At 21.0% G+C, this 22,242-nt stretch overlaps 2 protein-coding genes across 2 annotated transcripts in view; one reads left to right on the forward strand and one right to left on the reverse strand.

Annotated features, from left to right (window-relative positions):
- Positions 1-1,531, forward strand: part of Nep3 (M13 family metallopeptidase neprilysin 3) — a 20,465-nt gene extending 18,934 nt beyond the window's left edge. The window contains 4 exon segments of the mRNA XM_011496381.1: positions 1-310; positions 468-614; positions 918-1,057; positions 1,252-1,531. The exon segment at positions 1-310 is cut by the window's left edge and continues 13 nt beyond it. Coding sequence (XP_011494683.1) covers positions 1-310; positions 468-614; positions 918-1,057; positions 1,252-1,428 — 774 coding nt within the window. The 3' untranslated portion in view covers positions 1,429-1,531.
- A 2,381-nt stretch (positions 1,532-3,912) lies between these two features.
- On the reverse strand, positions 3,913-21,826 carry LOC105360007 (uncharacterized; the record flags this gene model as incomplete). Its single annotated transcript, XM_011496778.1, has 8 exons — positions 21,754-21,826; positions 8,099-8,323; positions 7,218-7,312; positions 6,996-7,151; positions 6,681-6,913; positions 4,547-4,767; positions 4,183-4,457; positions 3,913-4,099 (listed from the first exon to the last, which is right to left on the reverse strand). Coding segments are annotated over exons 2-8 (1,263 nt in total), but the record flags the coding sequence as incomplete, so codon positions are not given.
- Between the last annotated feature and the right edge of the window lie 416 nt (positions 21,827-22,242).

Genomic DNA, 22,242 nt, shown 5'->3' on the forward strand with positions numbered 1-22,242 from the left:
GCTGAACTTGATGAAAGATATCACGATTTATTAATAAAACCAAATGAATATTTTTTCAATAATATTCGAGTAAATAAATACAACTTGAGAAGAAATCTTGAAAAACTTGATCAGCCAGTGAATAAAACTACATGGATTATGACACCACCGACTGTAAATGCTTATTACACTCCAACAAAAAATCAAATTGTTTTCCCAGCTGGTATTTTGCAAAGTCCTTTTTATGATATGAAAAATCCGAGCAGTTTAAATTTTGGAGGAATGGGGGTTGTGATGGGCCATGAGCTTACCCATGCTTTTGACGATCAAGGTAAATTCTAGGTCTAAAAGAATTTATGGATTAAAACTTTTTGTGTAGATGCGATTACATTTCGTAATTTATTTGAAAACAAAAATGTCACGATTCACAGCAATTATAACTCTTATAAAAATGATGAAATAATATAAAATAATTTAATTTTTCTAAGGGCGAGAATATGATTTACATGGTAATTTGCATCAGTGGTGGAACAATGCTACAATTGACAGATTTAAAAACAGAACTGAATGTTTTGTCGACCAATATAATGAATTTGAAATTGAAGATCATCACATAAATGGCCGTCAAACCCTAGGTAAACAAACAAAACAAGAATTTTATTTACTTAGTTTACTTAATATTATTTATGTTATTATTTTCTTCGTAAGAATAACAATAATATTATGATTTGTAAGATTTTGACATGCAAACAAAATGTGAAATCCAATATCGCACATCACATATTCAACGCTCACTAGCACAATAATAATCGTTTTCTTTAAACTTCTTACTGAAACTTGATAAGTTAGAATGGCTATTTGTAATATACAAATTTTTCTAAGATAATTAATAAAATCTTCTTTTGATAAATTGTTTAGAAAATTCATTCTATTTTCAGGCGAAAATATTGCCGATAATGGCGGACTTAAAGCTGCGTATCACGCATATTTGGAAACTGTTAAAGATTACAAAGATCAACTGCCATTACCAGGACTTAATCTTACTCATCGGCAGTTATTTTTTCTTAATTTTGCTCAGGTACAATTACATAAATTAGATGACATATTTTAGCATAACGTACCGATAAAATTATTTTATTAAGCATGAAATATTTTTATGTATGATTATTATTATTATTATTATTATTATTATTATTATTATTATTATTATTATTATTATTGACATTTATTAGAAATATTGATAGGATTGTCTTCATTGTTATTATATTTTAGGTATGGTGTTCAGCTGTGACATCCGAGGCAATCGGCCTTCAGATTGAAAAGGACTCTCATTGTCCAGCTAAATTTAGAGTTATTGGACCTTTATCTAATCTCAATGAATTTTCTGTGGAATTCAATTGCCCGAAGGGTGCAAAAATGAATCCAATTCATAAGTGCGAAGTGTGGTAATATAATTGTCGTTCTTCCATTTCGTGAGAAATTTTGAAGAAGAATTAAAGCAACTTACATTTACATTTTATTGCTTAATATACTTCATGGGTAGAAAAATAAACGAAGATAGGTAAATTAAACAATAATGTTATGCATAGTATAAAATGAATGATTTATGAAAATGAATATTTTTTCCTACAGAAATTATTTATAGCATTATAAAAGAAAAATAATTCTGTATCAAAATGTTGAGTAAAATATATAATTTTCAAACGAACTGGTAAATTTTATGTCTGCGTTTTTTGAATTATTGAATATATTTATTGTAATTTGTTCTTCTTATATATTACAAATGTTTATAATTAAAACTGTAAGCGAATAATAATTACCGCTGGCATTGCTGTTTACTTTTCACTTTTATACTGAATAAATAATAATGTAGTGAGTTTTCATTTGTCAAACAAAGAATTATAAAAACTAATAAGCTGTGACATGTGGACAAAGTAGGGACTCTACGAAACGATTGTTTCGGCTTAATATAGCATTTTTAGTCAAAGTGCCACTAAGTCACTTCTGCAGGCAGGATAAATTCTAAGCTTAAAAATATAAATATTTTATAATAATATCTATGTAATAAATATTAGTATTGTAATTATAATTAAAAATAACATGTAAGAATTTCAAAAAATTGTCCATTGAATGTATTTTTAATGATGGGAAATTTCATGATTGTACTGCTTTCATTTATTAAATTTTTTAAATTATTACTCAAATTATTTATACAAAAATTGGCTTTGACTAGCTTGGATATTTATGAATACAACTTCTCCGTTGTGTGTATACTGTGATAGTTGAATCAATTTAGATATTCGTCTAAGAATATACATTCCGAACAAAAATTTGTTTTTTAAAAATATATCTGATTTTTCATTTTGCAGTCTGATTTATTTTTAAATATTAATATTTAATAGTTTAATATATGTTTATATATATATATATATATATTGATCATGGTTAAAAAGTAGATACATAATAAAATTTAATTATAAAATATTAAATAGATTAAAAAAAAAACCAAAAATTAATATTATTTTAAAACATAATTTTAGATTAATTATTTTTCAATGCAAAACTATAATATATATAGAATATATTATTGATAATGTATGTTCAACCTTATAAATAGTTTTGTAATTGTATTAAGAATATTAAACTAGTGCATTATATAATAAAATTAACAAGTTGGTTTATCCATTAATATGTCCATTTTGGATGAAATGGAAGAAATTGAAATGCATAGAAAAATATATATTTTAAAACGAGCTCAGAATACAATCGTATTTCATAAATTGTATAGGATAAAAATGTTTAATTTATTTTACAAATGTCTCAAATTTATAAACATTTTTATATTAATATTTATAATACAGTAATCGTCATTGTACTTTCAATTAATTACGTACTATCTTATTTCACAAAATATGTTGTACAAATTTAATGTATGTATATAGAAAGAGTAATTTATATTTATTACTTTAGTTTTGCAATTTTTTATTTACCTCTTAAATATATGCAGCTATTATAAAAAACACGTTTCAAGTAATTCAATTGAAATACAATATAAATAAATAATTATAAGAAATAAAATACATCATTTCTGCATAACTTACCAGTGCGTAAAAGTTTAATATTGACAAATATTATCGATAAAAATGAAAAAAAAAAAAAAAAAAAAAAAAAAAAAAAATCAGGTTTAAAAGTATTGTTAGCTAAATAAATATATTCTGGAAAGAAAATATTGAAAATTTATTGGAAATACCGCAACGATTTATATCTTCTATAAGATTTGTAGGCCTTAAAGTGCGCCCAATAAATGTCAGAGTGTGTAAAATTGTTGAAATATTTTGATTGTCAAATCATAATAATTATAAATTATTTATAATGTATTAATAACATTTATTGAGTGCCATAAATAATGAATTTTCACATTAAATTATTATTTAAGATATATTTTTGTTCATAATTTATGTATAGTTTGATATAAAAATATAAAGAATGCATCAAGTAGGATTGTACTTATTTTTTTGGTAATCATAAACATTGTTCTTTTACGTTTAAATATCATTAAGTTTTTATATATGCCTTTTTATATACATAATCTATATTTTAAATTTGTTGTAATTTTTAAAAATTCATTATCCAATAATTTTGACGGTTTATTAACCAAATATACATTTAAATTTAATGTTTCAACTAAAAATGTATTTGTATAAAAAGATTTTTTTATTAAAAAATTTCTTTAAAAATAATTTGATTTTTCTTTTTTAATACTAATTTAATTTTAATACAAATGGTAACACTGAACATTATCATAATGATTAATCCGCTAATTAACAAACTCACGATTAACTTAAATTTAACATTTCAACTACAAACATTTTATACAATGCGCAATTATTGGTTAAAATCTAAATTGGATTTTTTTAAATCATTACAAAATTTAAACCATAAATTTTCAAAAATACAAATAACAACACTGAAAATTATCATAATAATTAGTCCAATAATTAATAGTTGTACATGACCCAATTCGACTGTCTGAAATTGATTAAATTGTACGTGTTTTAGATTCGGATGAAAAATCCATTTATTTTCTAAGTATTTTAAAATACCTCGCAGACGTAATAAGCTGCATAAATATAACATGAATTTAATATAAATTGTTTTAATTACTCAATGGCGTATATTTAAATAAAAATCGTTACAACTTACTATTTATTGATAGTTTTTCGATATTTTGAACCTCTATAATGTAGAAAAGATATCTTTGAGTTCCAATAAGTGCCAGGAATTTTTACAATCTGACATTTATGACGAACATGTTGATATTCTTTTAAAAATACATCCGATGCTTCAACATAAACAAATCCTGATCGACAAAGCATATCTCTCACTTCTATCTCATTTTCCATATTGGGACAATTTCGGTTTAATAATTTCCTCCATTTTTTCTTTACATCGGCCGGATTATTGCTTTTTATTATAGCCTAAATATCGAGAATTTAAACGTGAAAATTTTTTTGCTTCATATCGCTCGATACTTTTATGCGTAGGTAAATACAAATTCTGTACATACCCCCATTAATTCATCGTAGGCAAGACTTTTGTTTCTTACGCAAAGCGAATGAGTTCCCAAATTCCAGACATCTTCAAGATTACTCATGCCAACGTAAGGCACACGAGAAGCCAAATATGACGTTAGGGTACTATTAAAGCCACACGAAAGCAGCATCCCCATATTGAGTGCTGTAAGTGCACACAATCTCAGTGACCATGAACGTGGTAGATTCTGAAATCCTGTATGACTAATAAATCATTTAATCACATATTTATAGTAAGATATTATATAGTTTAATGGCGCGTTCAATAACGAAATAAAAAAAAAAAAAATTATCTTATTACGTGTTCTAAATAAATAAAAAAGCATAAAAAGTATCTGAAAGTATAAAAATAAAATTATATATTTTAAAATGGTTAATCCTTTATCTTTTAAATACGATCGGGATTGTTAAGATTATCACACACTTTGGATTCTTATTAATTATATTTCAGAATATTTAGAATAATTACATGTATTACAATTATATACGTATACATTGTAAGGTGAAAAAAGAAGTGAAAGACTAGCATTTAATTGATTTTACTATAATGATTATTGTTAAAAGTATCTGATATATTATAAAAGGATTTTAAATAAACGATTGTCAATTTATTCAGTATTCTCTCAAATAAACTATTTTGACTTCATTTTCTTACAATTATCCGTTGCTAATGAAAAAACATAAAAAGAAATATTTTAATATTTTAATTTCTAATAACATTTTATATTCATTGTTATGCAAGCAATTTCATATACTAATCATGATATTATTTTAAGTAAATTGAATTAATAAACAAATATTATACTATGTACTATAGTTATTCATTAAAGTCTAATAAGAACGGGTAAAGCAAAAAAAAATCTATAAGTTGCTCTATTATGCATAATAGTACGAATTAAGTTTGGAATTGTTCGTTAAATAGCTTATTTAAAAATAATAATAATGTTATGGTTTATTTAAATCATTTTTATAATGTTTATTGTATTTGTAAAGCAATCATCTTATACATTTACACGCTAATTATTACTATGCATATTTACAATATTGATATTATTTTTAACTTTAATTTAATAATTCTGAAAGTAATAGTTTGTATGTTAGTTGCTCAATACTACCTATTTGTTGAATATAATAATATATGCATGAAATATCATATATGATAGTTAAAAGATTAACTAATTTTTACATAAAAGGTACATCAACTTAGTAAATGTTAAGATTTATTTAATTAATTATAGAAAGTAGATATTTATATTTTTTATAAAAATTATTAGCCAGTAGTATATGAAATCACAGTAAATAGTTGAAATACAATGATTAAATTATGTGTAAAAGTTATTATGCAAAATTTGAAAATAATGAAAATAATGAAATTCCATTTTCATTAATAATGATAAATTCATGTTTTGTTTTCATGTATGAAGTACTTTTTTATGTATCCGTAATACCTAATAATATTAAATTAATATATCAAATATTGATACAAATTGCATATCATAATTAAATTAGTAAAAATGTAATCCACTTATCGAATCTATTTTTTAAAATCAGCCATAATGTATATGAGTAACGATGAAAGATATAAAATAAATAAATTTGTATAAATTTGTATGAATGGGAAAATAACGATTAATGCTATACAAGTAGCTTTTTACATTTAGATTGATGAAATTTTCAATATAAAAATTTGTTTCCGTTTTATAATAAGTCTGATCAATATGTATATTATATTAATTACGTATACTGTTCCAATCAAAGAAAGATAAAATGATAAGAATTATTATTATTATTATTATTATTATTATTATTATTATTATTATTATTGACATTTATTAATAATACGCGCATCAGAGAGCATATTCAATTTTACATGTAAAACATTTAATTTTCGAAACGCTATCTTCATTTTCTCTTTGATTTCATTTTAACAATGCTATTTAATTTAACAGTAGTAATTTATAAAGAAAAAAATCGCTATATCACGTTTATATCTCACCTTTGATCTCCTGTCCTTCTTTTATTTGAATTTTATATAATAATCATTTTTTACATAAAAATTATTTAGTCGTAAAAGCTAGTAAGTATGTCTGTAAAAATATGATAGCAAACCTTGACCACTCGTTGCTCCAAGAATGCAAAGTAAAGTGAAGGTCGGAAAACTAAATTCGTTGCAGTATTCAATTTGTTTACACCAATTTTTCTTTACATTATGAATACCAATCATAACTAGCGTTAAGACAATCACAAAAATAGTTGACAAAATCCAAACGTGCGTGTCAAATATACGGGTATACCACCACTTTGAAACGGTACTACCTTCCGAAAGTGCAAATAGTGAATACCTATGAAATAATTGGTATAATTTTTTTTATTTAAATATATATTTTTGGATAAAGTATGTGAAAATTATTTAATTGTATTTACGAATTTTCTCCTATAACTGTGCTATGTGCATAATATGCTGTAGTTGGAAATTTCATTAATGACGCTGTAAGTAAAGCATCAAACTCTCCAGTTTTCAAAATTGAATATTCATAGGATGAGTGGTAGATTGATCTACATAATTTTATTTTGACATTTCTATATTAAAAATTACATATCATCTATATCGATTCTTTATTTTAAATACTCTATAATTATATTTACCTAAATTTCAGTGCTTCTTGTACTATAGTCCAAACATCTCCAAAAAATCCAGTTACTTTCGTCTTATTGTCTTCGAATATCAAGTACGGACTCAACTATTGGTAATATTAGGTCAATTAAGAACTTAATGAATTGAAATGAATTTTATGAATTGTTGTTTGATTGAATTTACACCGTCAAATTTTTTTAATTCTTACACACATAATTATTATAAAAAAAAAAAAAAAAAAAAAAAAAAAAAAAAATAAAAAATATTAATTCTATAATAATGTAGATAAAAATGTTAAAAAATCTTTATTTATACATTCATTATTAATTTTATTAAATTTATATTCTCTTCTTAATGAAATCAAAGTGATAAGAAATTATAATATAAATTTTTTTCAATCAGAATGGTAAAATTAATCATATAAAATTATGAATTTGATAGCCGTAAGTAAATAATATATGGTTGAATTTTATAAAATCAAATTTTAGTTTAATAATTTTAAATATCTCCTAATAGATGAAATACACAATACCATATGTCGAATCTTAAAAATTAAACGAATGTATTTTTAGTATTTAATATAGTTTGTATGCAAGGTATTAAATATTATATAAAGCAATCCAATTCTAATAATTTATAACTTACAATACATTAGGTTAATGAAGATAATATTATATTAAAAATACTAATAGCTTTTACTTAATTTATCATAGATAAAATATCTTTAAACATTAAAATTAACAGCATTTATTAATATTTATCAATATTTATTTCTAATAAAAGATAATAAAAGTTAAAAACCAAGCCTTTTAGTTATTTGAATTCATATAAAAAATATTCATGGTTCGTAAGTTTTTAAAAATTTTTATTATATAATTTTAAAGAATATTACCTCGTCAACGGCAATATTTAAAACTTTTCCTCTCACATCTGTTGAAAAATCCACGGAACAGAGGGCACTACGATTTGGTTTAACATATTCAAGCATCTCAAATTCACCACTAATAGAATTGAAACGTTGAACTCGTTCAGGTCGTAGTAAATTATCAAATTTGTCTTCTCTTTGATGCTTTAAGAATGGTATACATGTTTCTGACAATGAACTGGGTATAATTATCTAATAAATAATAAATAATTGAAAAAGTTATTATTATTGTCATTCAAAATATATTTAATAGTTTTAACAATGTAAATTATAAATGTACAATGGCATTGCTAACTAATCATAAATTATGTACCAATAAAATATGAATATATTTATATTTGACAAACATATTTATATATATATATATATATATATATATATATATATATATATATATATATATATATATATATATATATATATATAACTAATATTGTGCTTAATTATTTAGAAAAAAGTTCTTATATTGGCAGTTACTGTCTAAATACTAAAATTCTTCCTAAAAAATATTTTTATCAACCTGCTCATTTATATAATGCCCGGCCTACATAAAAGAATTAAATAAGCCTTGTCATATATTATTAAGGGCTTCTAACATTAAAATCTAATGCATTTGTTCGCGTTATCGATGATGACAAAGCTATTATTATAAAGGATCATGAGCTATAGAAAAAAAATCTAATGATAATCCATCAAATGCCATAATAGACGAAATACACGAAATTCGGAATGATTTTTCGTTAAAAAAAATTATTTAACAGAATGCAGCATAATAGAAAGCATTTTCAGAGTAAATTATCTATTCAATTTTCTTTCTTTCTTTCTTAAAAATTACAAAGTTTCAAAAAATAAAATTTTTATTCCGAGCAGCACAAGTATTTCACTAATGCAATATATAAAATATTAGTTTCTATTTTCAACAAATATTTAATTAAAGTAATTTCTAAAAAAAAAAAAAAAAATACTAGCTCGAAATTGATAATGAAGAAACTTCTAATAATGGTAATTATAAAAATATTAATCTCTTAAAAAAACAATGGTAAAATGTATAATATAATAATTTTTTTTTACAAAACTGTTCATAAATGTATTTTAATTGTTTGTATGAATTTATATTTATACGTATACTATTGTATAATAATTATTGGTACTAATATTAAGGATCTTACCATTTTTTTACCCAATTTTTAAATTCTCTTTTTCAATTGTACTTACATCTCTTTTATATTTAATAACGTTTCTTGTTTAATTTTGATAAATAGAAATAGAAAAATATTTTAACATAAAGTTTTATATTAATATAATACCTTTACATTCATTTTAAATATTGTTATTTAAAATTCATTAATTTATCATTAATTTACAAAAAGTATCCATGAGATTTTAAGCAATTAAGAATTTATAATCTAAATATGTAATTAAGAGTATTAATTATTTTATTATTTTAAGTAAGAACATAAAAATAAAGATCAGTAAAATTTACCTGTCAATCAAAATATTTTTTAATTTTAATTTTTCATCTCATGCTTTACGGGAAAATATGATAATAAAATAAATAATTTAATAAACAATTATATAAGGTTTTGATATGAGCTTAACCAAATTTTTGTATTAATTAAACTTTTCTCTGAATTGAATCTTTCATTATGTTTGGTCTTCCTTGTTCATAAATTTTATTTAAAGTCCTTTGCAAATTATTATTTTTGAATAAATTCATAAACTATTATTAATTGATTACTTTTTTTCCTACTTAAATTATAATTTTTATTTAAATAAAAAATAGTTTTCTTTTTCTTACTTTTTTTCTTATTTTTACTTTACTTATAGTTACAAGTATTTTTTAATTCTGAGACTCACATTAATGACAATATATATATAACTGAGTATCTGTAGAAATAAGGTATATTAATTATTCACACATTTCTTAATAATTGTGCGTTTCAGTAGTTTATACTATTATTACTACATACTATTATTTTATTTTTATTTTTTCATTTATATCAATTTATATACTTTGATTTACGTTATAATTTTATTCTACATATTCACATTCACATGGATTGTAATTAATTTTTCTTCTTAAAATACTGGTTTATCATACTTTCTGTATAGTGAAACATTAAAAGCTCATTCATTGTCACACTAGTTTAGTCAGTAATATAATCATCTATATAAATTGAATTACCATCTACACATATATAATTTAAAAATTAAAAATTTCCTAATGCACAAATTGCACTAACAATATTTACTAATTAATAGTTTGTTTTTAAAATGTTTTAAAATATTTTAAACTGTTTGTAATAATAAAAAATCGATAATTGTTTATAGCTACATAGATGATCACAATGAATATGTTTTTCATACTAGGCTTTCTTAAGAAAATATTTCTATTTTTTATTTTAAGTGCACTATAGTGCAAAAATCACATATAATTTTTTGAAACTCAAAGTTATGATACGTAAAATCTTAAACTAAACTTTTAAATTCAATTTACTAGTGAATTATTAATTCTATTAGAAAAATTGAACAATCTCTGCAGTTATTGGAAAAAATTATATGCAAATAAACATTTTATTCTATTAGATTATTTATAGGTGGAAAAAGCAGAGAGTAAATTGTCTTCTTCAAATTAAAAAATTATGAATTTTTTTTGTAATATATTATATGTAATTAAACAATTCCAATGGTTTATTATTTTTTTTATATGGTTTAATAATCATTTTTAATATGTTTTTTATTTTTTATAACTTACTTTAAGTAAAACTTATATTCCATTATTGATTCGTGCACACATACCATAGCATAAATCATAATTAATGCTAATTTTGCTTATTATTTCAATTTATTTATACTATTTTAATTATATATAATGTATCATGTATGCCTAAAATTACAGTTATTTAAACAAAAAACAGTATGTTAAAACAGAATAATGTAATATGCTTACGAAAGGACTGTATTAAAATATATCTAATTTTTCACGTTTCTATATGTAAGATTTATTATTTATATATACATGACTTATTTATATTCAAATTTTCTTGGATCTACTTAAATAAAAATTTGTTGAAATAATCAAATAATCAATAATAAAAATTTGCATATTAATATAATTCGAAGAATATTTACATAATCGGTAATTGAACTTAAGTGAATTGAAATAAAAACAGTAAATTATTCATGATGGGATAGGTTTTAGTGATTATACATATTTATATTAATAATATATACACTATTTATATAATACATTTAATAACATTAAATATTATTATTAAATTTAAATCATCTCGTGTATCATAGATAATAGAAAGAGATTACATGTTCAATACTACAAAGTCATAAGCTTTTATATGATCAGTTTATGTAAAAATGAAATAATTAATGCAATATAAATTAAATCCAAGATGCAACGTTATTATATAAAATAATTATAAATATAATGTTATTATAAAAAATAATTAAAAATATCGATTAAATATATTTATTAGATTGTGATTAAAAGGCAAGCAAATAATTTTTATCATGTATATTATTTATATTATTTATATTATTTATATTATTTGTAGTAATTAAATTATTTATATTATTTATATCTATTGTATTATTTATATATTATAATAATTTAATTATATGTATTATTTACAAATTATTAGACGTATGTATCTTGTAAATTATTTATGTTAGAATATCAAATAATGCAATAAGTAATTATAATGAACATGTTTTTCAGTTTTTACATATTCAATCCATTTAATATGCAATATGTATTTGTATTTTAACAATGAACTTGACAAAATATACAAGTTTTTTATAAGTATAATGTAATGTGAAATGGCAATTAATTAATTTTTAAAAAGATTTTCTGGATTTCTTAATTTTCGATGAATTTTTCTGGTACTTTGTTGTACTCATGCATGTATACATGTTCTCGTGTAGTTTCAAATCAGTATGAAATATATTCAAGCATTCATTTTTTTTATAATTTAATTAAAAATAAATTGAATTTTTATATTAGAAACGTATTTTTAACAAAATTAGGTCGAATATTGTCCATTATATTTCTTCAAATCTTAGTAAAAATGATATATTACGTAGTTTGACTCTAAATTATCTGTTATGATCCATTGTTATATTCGTTAGGAAAGAGAAGATATCCGAATTTCAAAGTCATAATAATAGAATACATTGATAAATAAAGTTAAGATATTATAACAACATATACATTAAATGTCGTTTCATTTAAATTTGTATAGCAAATATGTAGATCGTTAAGATTGTTTTCAATTAAATTATTATCTATTTATTTTTTTATTGTACACTATATATTATAACGTGTACCGATTGATAAATGTCCAGCCGAGAACTATGAAATAAAAGTATGATTATATATTAATTATTATTATATATAATTCTTTTTATATAAATTTTATAAATAAATATGGTTAAATTATTTGTTTAATATATAATAACAATATGATCGCTGAAGAATATGATTTTTTGTTAATTTAGATTCTTGTTTATGTATTATTTTTTAATGAATGATTAAATTAATCTATACCGAATATTAAATGTGTTATTTCTTTAAACGTTATTTCCCCTGCGTTCCACAGCACAAAAATTGTTTAGTCGAGCAATTAATTTCTTTTAGTTTAATTTAGAAACAAATCTTCAAGTATTCTAAATTGATATTAATATTTTACTAAAATGTCACATAAATTTAATAAATATCCTGGGAAATCATTTGAATAAATTCTTTTGAAGACAGCCATTTTTTATCTTATTGTTTTATGTTAATTATCGTAGCTTTTAAATTGTGGTTTCTTTTATGTTCTTTCTTATTCTATGTTCACGTTAAATACGTAATAGTTGAAAATCCAAAAAATCTGTATATTTTAATAAAATACACTTACTTGTTACTTATCCTATACTTCTGAAAATAGTAGTTTAAAGATGCTGGTCTTATTAATTAATGGTTATTATAGTGCTATCGAAAATTATTTTTCCTGAAGCGGCATACGTCTCAATATTTACCAGATTGCTGATCTCTATATTTTCATATATATTTGTCTTATCTCTGTTTTAATATATTTTTTTGCTCAGTCGTGATTGATTTTTCATTTATCTTTATTGTTTAAGTTTATCTTCGATTCCACATGAATCATCTTATGCGAAGTTATATTCATCGATTCGAATATTAGAATCTTATGCACCGATTCAGCCGCTTTCGAAACACGATACATCTTGTCATGTAATGCTTACCCGGACAAAGCGCGAGAGTGATAAATAGAGATTCTTATCTCTATTATTTTTTAAGTTAAAAAAACGTTCAAATTATTATGATTTAGTATTACATTTTTTTGGCACCAAAAAATGATTTTAGGTATACTTCTACTCATAGACAAACTTAAGTTTTATCAGTCATTAGTGATTGATTTTTCATGTATTTTTTTAATTAATTGACCTGATCTTATTTTTAACTTTTTTAACATTTACAATTTTAAATTTTTCAATAAATCTATAGGATCTCGATTATTTAGTAAATGCAAGAATGTGTCAATCCACATACTAATATAAATATTTACTAATATTTATTAATATCGATCATTCAGCAGTATAACTTACATCTTTGAATTGTTTAATTTATTGAAGAGGAACGATGCTCACGAAAGTTGTCATCCAAATGCGTTGTTTGCTTTTTGTCATTTCGGTAGCGAGAAATTAGATAAGATTGTTACGGTGCAGCTATCTTTTTATTGTTGGTTATCAATGCATTGCTATTTATATTAATTTAATTTCATTATTGTTCATTTATAATAAAAAAAAGTTTTATTAAATTTATTAGACCGAATTGAATCTGAACCAATTTATACATTAAATTATAATTATTATCTTTATTGTTAATTATAAATGTAATTTTATGATCTACTAGAAATATAATAGAATAAAATAAAAATAATACCAAATTTTACATAACGACATTATAACAAATATAAAAAAATATATAACGCCATTAGTTTATTTCAATTTATAAGTAGTAAAGAAATATTTTCAGTAAGTAATATTTTAATTGATTTAAATTCTGATCAATTTAAACATTCATTTGTGAAATTTTAATGAGAAAATCAAATACAATTACATGAACAATACAACACTACTAATACATACTATCAAATGGAAATAATTTTTAAATTAATAGGGTAACTACTTAAGCTTCTAATTTTTGTTATCATCAATGGCTTGTCTTCCAAGTTGTATGTATTTATATTCTTATTGTTTATTAAATGATTCTTTTGTTAAATATTCTTTTGTAATTTTAATAACATTTCATTTTGGAATAAGAATTAATTAAAAATATTAATTCTTTACAATAATACTTACATTATTACAATAATAATTAATTCTTTATAATAATGAATAAAAACAATATATTAATAAAAAATAAAGCAACTTTTAATTTTGAATTTTTTTTTTATTGAATTTTACATTCTATTTTTTATATTTTTAAGAAACTATGTAAAATATATCACTGCAAAATATTTTTATACTCGTAAGAACATTAACATATGAGACAAATAATTAATTAAAAAATGATGTAATCTAAATATTTGTTTATCATTAATATTTATATATATATAATTTTAAATATAAGTACTTTACATTATTGATTATTTTATGATTTTTAGCATTTATTATAAAACAATCTCAATATTCATGTTTTGTAAAATATAATTATTAAATTTTATATCATATTTGTAATATAAATAATATGTCATATTACATCTTAAAAAGTAAATATAAAATAGATTTTTTATTTTTTGTTCGGTCAATTTTATATTTATAAATGAATTTTATAAATGAAAGTATCTTAAAATTCTTTATAATAAAGTTTATTGTATTAAGTATCATTAAAAATGTCATTATTATCCATTATATTATCGCTAACGTTATATAATACATTAACAAGTTTTCAATATTTATTTAATTTTAAACATACAAATTATACTGAAGTGTTTCTTTTAATATCACAATAGTTTCTAATTCTACATAATTTAGATTTAATTATTTTGTTATATTAATTTATACAATTAATACATTATATTAGAATATAAATAAGCTGTATAAGAATATAGTAAATGTTAATAAAAATTATTTATCAAGATATACTATAATTATTTATACTATTATTTATATTAAATTCTGTAATCACATTTTATTTATACACGCACACATAAACATGTATATATATATATATATATATATATATATATATATATACATGCTTTAAAATATTATACATATACCTTTTTTCAATAAAATCTTAATTTTATTTTAATATATATTTTATAGACTTTTAATATAATTTATAATGTTTATATAAAATTAATAATTTAACGATTCTTATTTTAAAATGTAAAATCAAATATAATTATACAAAAACAAGTCTAATAACTATTTACATTATAATAAATATTTAATTATTTCAATTATAAAATAATTCTTGAAAATACTACAGAGCGATAAATTTAAGCTCCTTCAATTTCATCAATAAAAGTACTTCTTCTTAAGTTCCTTGTTTTTCCTAGCATTTAAAATATAATACATATTTTAATTATCAGATATTAGAATATCATTTATTGTATATGTTATAACAATACTTAATAGAAAATTATAATTTCATGAAATTTTCTGTGATATTTCACATCTTTCCTCTGTCTAAATAATGTAATGATGTGTATTTTGTAAATTAGTAGAAAATATTTATGGTAGAAAAATTACAACAATCCATATTGATATCATAAATATTATTGTATTTGTATAGTTAAAATAAAATAGACCATAATGGATGATCTTATAAAACTGTATTAATTTAAAAATATTGCTACTATATATAATTATTATAAACTAAATTATTTTATATAGTTTTTGAATTTATTATTATGCATTAAATTATGTTTATCTATCGTTTTTTATTCAATAATCACTGTGTAATTTTACATTATGAAATAGTCTATTATAAAGGGCTTTTTCATTTATTGCTTTTTTTTCGAATGTAAAAAATGAAAATATATTTTATTTAAGTAAGTCAAGTATTAATTTTGACAAAAATATATTTTCATTTTTAACAAATGAAGTAAATATTTAAATAATATATAAAAATGCATAATGTACTTTGCATTTGTCTATTGTAATTAATTCGAAATTGTAACTACCTTAGAATTAATTGTTTTATAAGGGCATAACTTTACCTGTAAATGATTTATGTTTTTATATTATATATCTCAAAGGAATGCAAATTTTTCAGTAGCAATTTTGAGGGCCTAACCTTTCACGATACTATATAAAACAATGTAATAAAAAGAGTTTGGAGATTTTTTGCATTCATATGAATTTTAAATTATGCTAATCAAGCACTGAATAGCCAAAGCATATAATTTATTACCTCCTGCTTGGCTTAAGACGTCATTTACTTGTATTGCCGTTGTTTATAAGAAAGAAAACAGCACAATTTTGTATTTTTCTTAAAATTAAACAATAATTGTAGCTTTAAATATTAGCATGTAATATTCATATGTTGTTACCAGCATATTTAATCTATAAATTTTATGACATTGTATGTTCAAATTACGAATTAATTAGATATAATGTATTGATTATTAATTAATTAAAGGATCATTTTTTTTTAATTTGTAAACAAGCTACGGATCAGCGCTTTGAATTCAATAAGTTAAAAGAACGAAAAGCAATAAAATAAGAAAAATGGAAGAGAGAATCTCTTAGAAACTTTTAAATATCTGGAACTTTTCAAATGAATGCAAAATCTAAGAGATTTTTGTACATTATTTCATTTATTTGAGATTTATAAAGAGGAAATTTATTCAGATCATTTATTCAGAATTCCGTTTATCATTATTTTATAATCAACACATTTTCATTATATTATATACCTTAAAAAAAAAAGGGATTTAAATATTTTTAGATTATAATATTCTTTTTGTTCCATCGTAGATAATTTTAATAAAATGTTCCTTAATATTTAACAGATATGTGTTTAAAACATTTCTATATTTAAAAAAATAATTGAGAACAATATTTAACACTAATTTTATATATTTAATTTGATTAAAATAAGCAAATAAATAATATCTTTTTTCAATAAGTTTTATGAAGATTAATTAAAATTGGTTCATTTATAATTTATGAATTTGTAATTGATAAGAATGATTTGAAGTTGTAATTTTTAAAATCAGTTTAATATGAGGCATGAATTAAACAAATTATTATCAAATTATTATTATTATAATTATTAAATATATATATATATTCGTTTGTCTGATTGCTAGTAATTTTTTACTACTATAGTTGTATATTAAAATAGGCACTTGACGTTCATGCAATTTTTTTAAATTTATACACGAAATATAAAAAAAAACATAATATAATAAGATTTTAGTGTTTGAAAATATTTCATGTTTATATTAATATATTTTTATATAGACAATTTCTGTATAGTCAATTACAATAATTAAAGTATATATAATACTGGAATGTGAAAGAGCACATTTAAGTTTAATAGGAGCTTTTGTAAATAGAATGGATAAATGGAAAGTGACGAGAAGCGATAAAAAATACTATTCCCAAATTTAAGAAACGACAAATGTTAAAAGTAATTTAATAATGAAAGCACATCAGTATAAAATTTTTTTAATTTCTTCTTAATTATCTTATATACTATTGTATTGATGTCGGTATGAAAAAATATATAATATTATAGCTTATAGAATTTGTAATACAATGAAAGGTTTATGATTATAGTTAGTAAAATAAAATAAATTAATTAGCAAATTGTTTAATTAAAATCTATATCAACGAAGTAAGAGTTCATTAGAATAAATACATATTAATGATAATATTAATAATGAATTATGTTAAGTGAATTAGATATGAATTAAAGTTCCTAGAAAAGGCTATTTATAAAAGATTTCATTGATGTAGATCGATAGAATTTTTATTTATATATATATATATAGACACATATACATGTATATAACATATCTCAATTTTTCAATTTATATGCATATCGATAACCTTAATTCCAAGTAATAAGGTTAAATATGAGTTGCATTAATTAAAACACTTTATAATAATTAACTGTTTTTAATGATATAATATTAGTCTATTATTTTGATATTCAAGACTCTATCAAGGATCCAGATCTTTGTGATTACAAAACTAAAGTTCCAGTTTTAAATATTTGAATAAATAAAATTAATAAATAAATAAAGACTAATATAATTATATATTATTAATTTTATCGATATAAAAATACATGTATGTAAGTTACCTACTTACATAGACTAGAAACAAATATATTTCTTAAATACATCAAATTTTTTAAAATTAACTATTAATAATTTCAAAGAAATCGAGATAATATATAGAAATAATTTAGTAAATTGGTTTTTGTTATCTAAATTTTTTTAGTAATCCGTGATTATATTTAATGATTGTATAATAATATAATATTATGCACACATTTAAAGATCATTAAATAATTTAACTAAATAATCAATTATGCAAAATTATTGAAACGTCTTTGAAATTATTTTTTATATAGTGGTATATGACACTGAGACATAATGTATGATATATTTTTAAAATTTCACATAAAATATGACCTATATATATTTAAGTAATAAATATACTAATCATATTTATGGAGAAATAGATTTATAGAAAGTAATAATAATTACAGTTAAAAGTTTACACTAAGTATTATGGCATCAAAGAAAAAAATATATAATATATACTATTGGCTGAGAAGAAATATAGTCTGATTCAGCTAGTTCTTTGAATAAGAATATGATCTACAGTTAATATAGTGTATAGAAAATTAGGGGCATTCAAAATCACAACGATATACATAAAATAAAGTAAAAGAAGATTAAGCGAGCTAGTCATTAAAATGAACGGTATTGATCGAGCAGATTATCTGTTTTAAACGTCAGCGATGCGATTTGAATTATCGACTTATCCATGTATGGGAAGGTTATGCAAAGGCTTAACATTCTGATTTTACATCCGATCAAAGAAAGCTGTTTAATAACTTAAAATAAGTTTTATATATCAGCTTCCTATAAATAAAATTATACGAAATTTTAATTATCATATGCGAGTGCCAATAGTTTTTATTCAAACTAATATTTAAATAGAATATTTATTGTCATATTTATAAGAAAATATGAAATAATTCTGTGACTGAATGAAGTAAGCAATATTATAATAAAGTTCTTAATCATTAATTACTTATAATAATTTGTAAAATTCATCAGTCTATATTATATTCATGAAATGTACAATGAATTCATTTTGAAGCTAACCGTGCAACATTATGTATGTTCTTTAGAAAACATTTAATAAAGTTACAATTTCTGAAAAGAAAGACTTTCAAATTCATACCCTTTAATACATATCCTATGTTCTTGTTACATAAACAAATTTCAAATGACTAATATAACTTTAAAATAACATTAATAATTTATATGATAATATGAGAAATAAAATAAATATTCGAAGATATTGATTAGTAAATTAATTAAGAAATTAATTAGTGGATTAACATTCAGTAAATATTAAAACTTGTAACTAAGATTTAGTACACATTTTCATAGATATGAATTTTGTTATTATATGATTTTATGCATTTCTCACAAGTTGTGGAAATAAATTAATTTTTGTTAGGCTACTAAAGTTAAAGAGTACTCCTATAAAACAACTATAAATACATTTCATTTGTTTACATTTATCTATTAAAAATAGAAATACATGATTTTTCGGATATATTCTAAAAAAGTATTGCTATCCTTTTCAATCCTTGAACTTTGTTAATGGATTCATTACAATTATATCTTCCGGATAATCTTTAGTTACGACTAATTCGTGCAATCGAATGCATTGTAATGGTTTCGAATACGAATGTACGACTTTTGGCTTCGCAATAAAGTCTACCAGTATCATTTGCATAGATTTATTTAATTATTTCGTATTTGATTATTTCGCAAGTTGATCGTATCGCTGAATATATCAAGAAACTATCATTACTGCGACAATCGAAGAATTAAAGAAGAAAAGGATTGATGTAATATATACATCGTGGATTAAAAACAAAAGTTTTATATCTATATATGAAATTGTACACACGCGCGATCCCGCGCGCATACACACACGCGCGTGCACACGCGCGCGCACACTCGTACACACACTCACATATTTAGATAGATCTTTACATAAATATAGATATACATTTAACAAAAGTTAATATACATTATTATTATTTATTTAGATAATGAATATTATGTATGTGTCGAAAAAATTTTTACTATGTATATCTACATATACATATCTGCTTTATATAAAAAACATTTCGATAAGAGTTTAAACGACATTATAAATATAATTATTTATCCAAATAAATATTTAGTAGTCCTTAATATATTGTTTTGTAATTATATATAATTAATTTAATATTTTAACAACTTGTTTTTAAAAAATATATTCATAAAAAAAATTCAATTACATATATAAGTTTTTAATTATACAATAAATAAATAGCTATATAATGAGGAAATAGCAATATATTTTTAACTTTATATAAACAGTCATAAAAATTTCAAAAGTCTTATAATTTTATAAAAAAAAAATTTCGTATCTTATGATGAATATTTTATTTCGAGTGATTGCTGAATAAAAATCATGGATATATTCAATCACAAATTTCAATTAATAAATGGTATAAATATTACCTTAATTGTAAAATATTTGATATTAATAAAAATCTATAGAAATATCAAAAAATATTTTAAATTGCTTTTAATCTTAAATTGAAACTATACAATTTCATAATAAGTTTATAATTAACTCTTAAATTCTGAATTACTATTTTCTTATCATTTCGCGGTTTCAAAAAATTGCAAAATCATATATATATATATATATGTACAGATATAGATAGATAGATATTGTTTCATTAAGTAAGATATAAGTTTATTAAAGATTATATAAAATTTTAGGTTTTGAAACTATTTAGAATAATTTTAATATCTTTCTTTTGCATAGATGAGGAGTTATATCGATAAAAAAAAAAGTTAAAGAAGAGGAAACAGTAGTTTCGCATTGAAAATGGAATTATACTGAATTGCTGAGTCTAAACATTGGAATTAGTACATTATATATATATATATATATATATATATATATATATATATATAATAAGTATATCTTTTTTAAACTTAGTTATGTATAGTATACATCCGTTATATATTCCTAATTTTGAAGAAATTAATAAGATAAGGAAATGACAAAAATCTTGAGAAAAATCAATTAATAATTTGTATTTACAATAATACAATAATAATATAGAAATAAATGTTACGTATACCTTGTACTCAATGTAATTTGGTGAAATTATATTTATAAAGAATTTTATAATAATTGAATAGAATTTCAAGTAAATACTTTATTTGTGTAGAAATATCATAATAATTACTATTAATAAAAAGACATTATTACAAAAATTGTTCAATTTCTTTTGAATATTTATTTTAGATTATTCTTAAACTTACTATAAAATAGTCTGCTTTTATCCTGAGAAAGTGTTAAATATACTTGTATTTCTGCATTTGAATTTGAGTTCAGTATAAAGTAGTGAATTTAATGGAGAATATATAATATATTATATATAATACAAAAATAATATATTAAAACATAATATATTAAAAAACTGATTGTTTGATTATCGTATCGTTAAACTTTTTATCTGTTTTGTTTAAAATGCTTGATTTATACAACGTATTAATAATATAAATATTAAGAGATATTACGCTAAAAGTTAGGACAATGAAGCATACAATGTTGCTGTGGACTATTTAAAATTAAAGAAATCAATTCAAATTAAATTTAATATTAAATTAAATTTCAAATTTTAGAGAAATATTGAAATAAGTAAATTTATATTTTGAAGTGACAAAATATTTTTGAATGTGTAGATATGTCTTATATTTTAGCACTTGATCAATTCAATAATCACTAAAAATTTTCATTATTAAAATATT

The sequence above is a fragment of the Ceratosolen solmsi genome, unplaced genomic scaffold, assembly GCF_000503995.2.
Source record: "Ceratosolen solmsi marchali unplaced genomic scaffold, CerSol_1.0 scaffold29, whole genome shotgun sequence".
Lineage (NCBI taxonomy): Eukaryota > Metazoa > Arthropoda > Insecta > Hymenoptera > Agaonidae > Ceratosolen > Ceratosolen solmsi.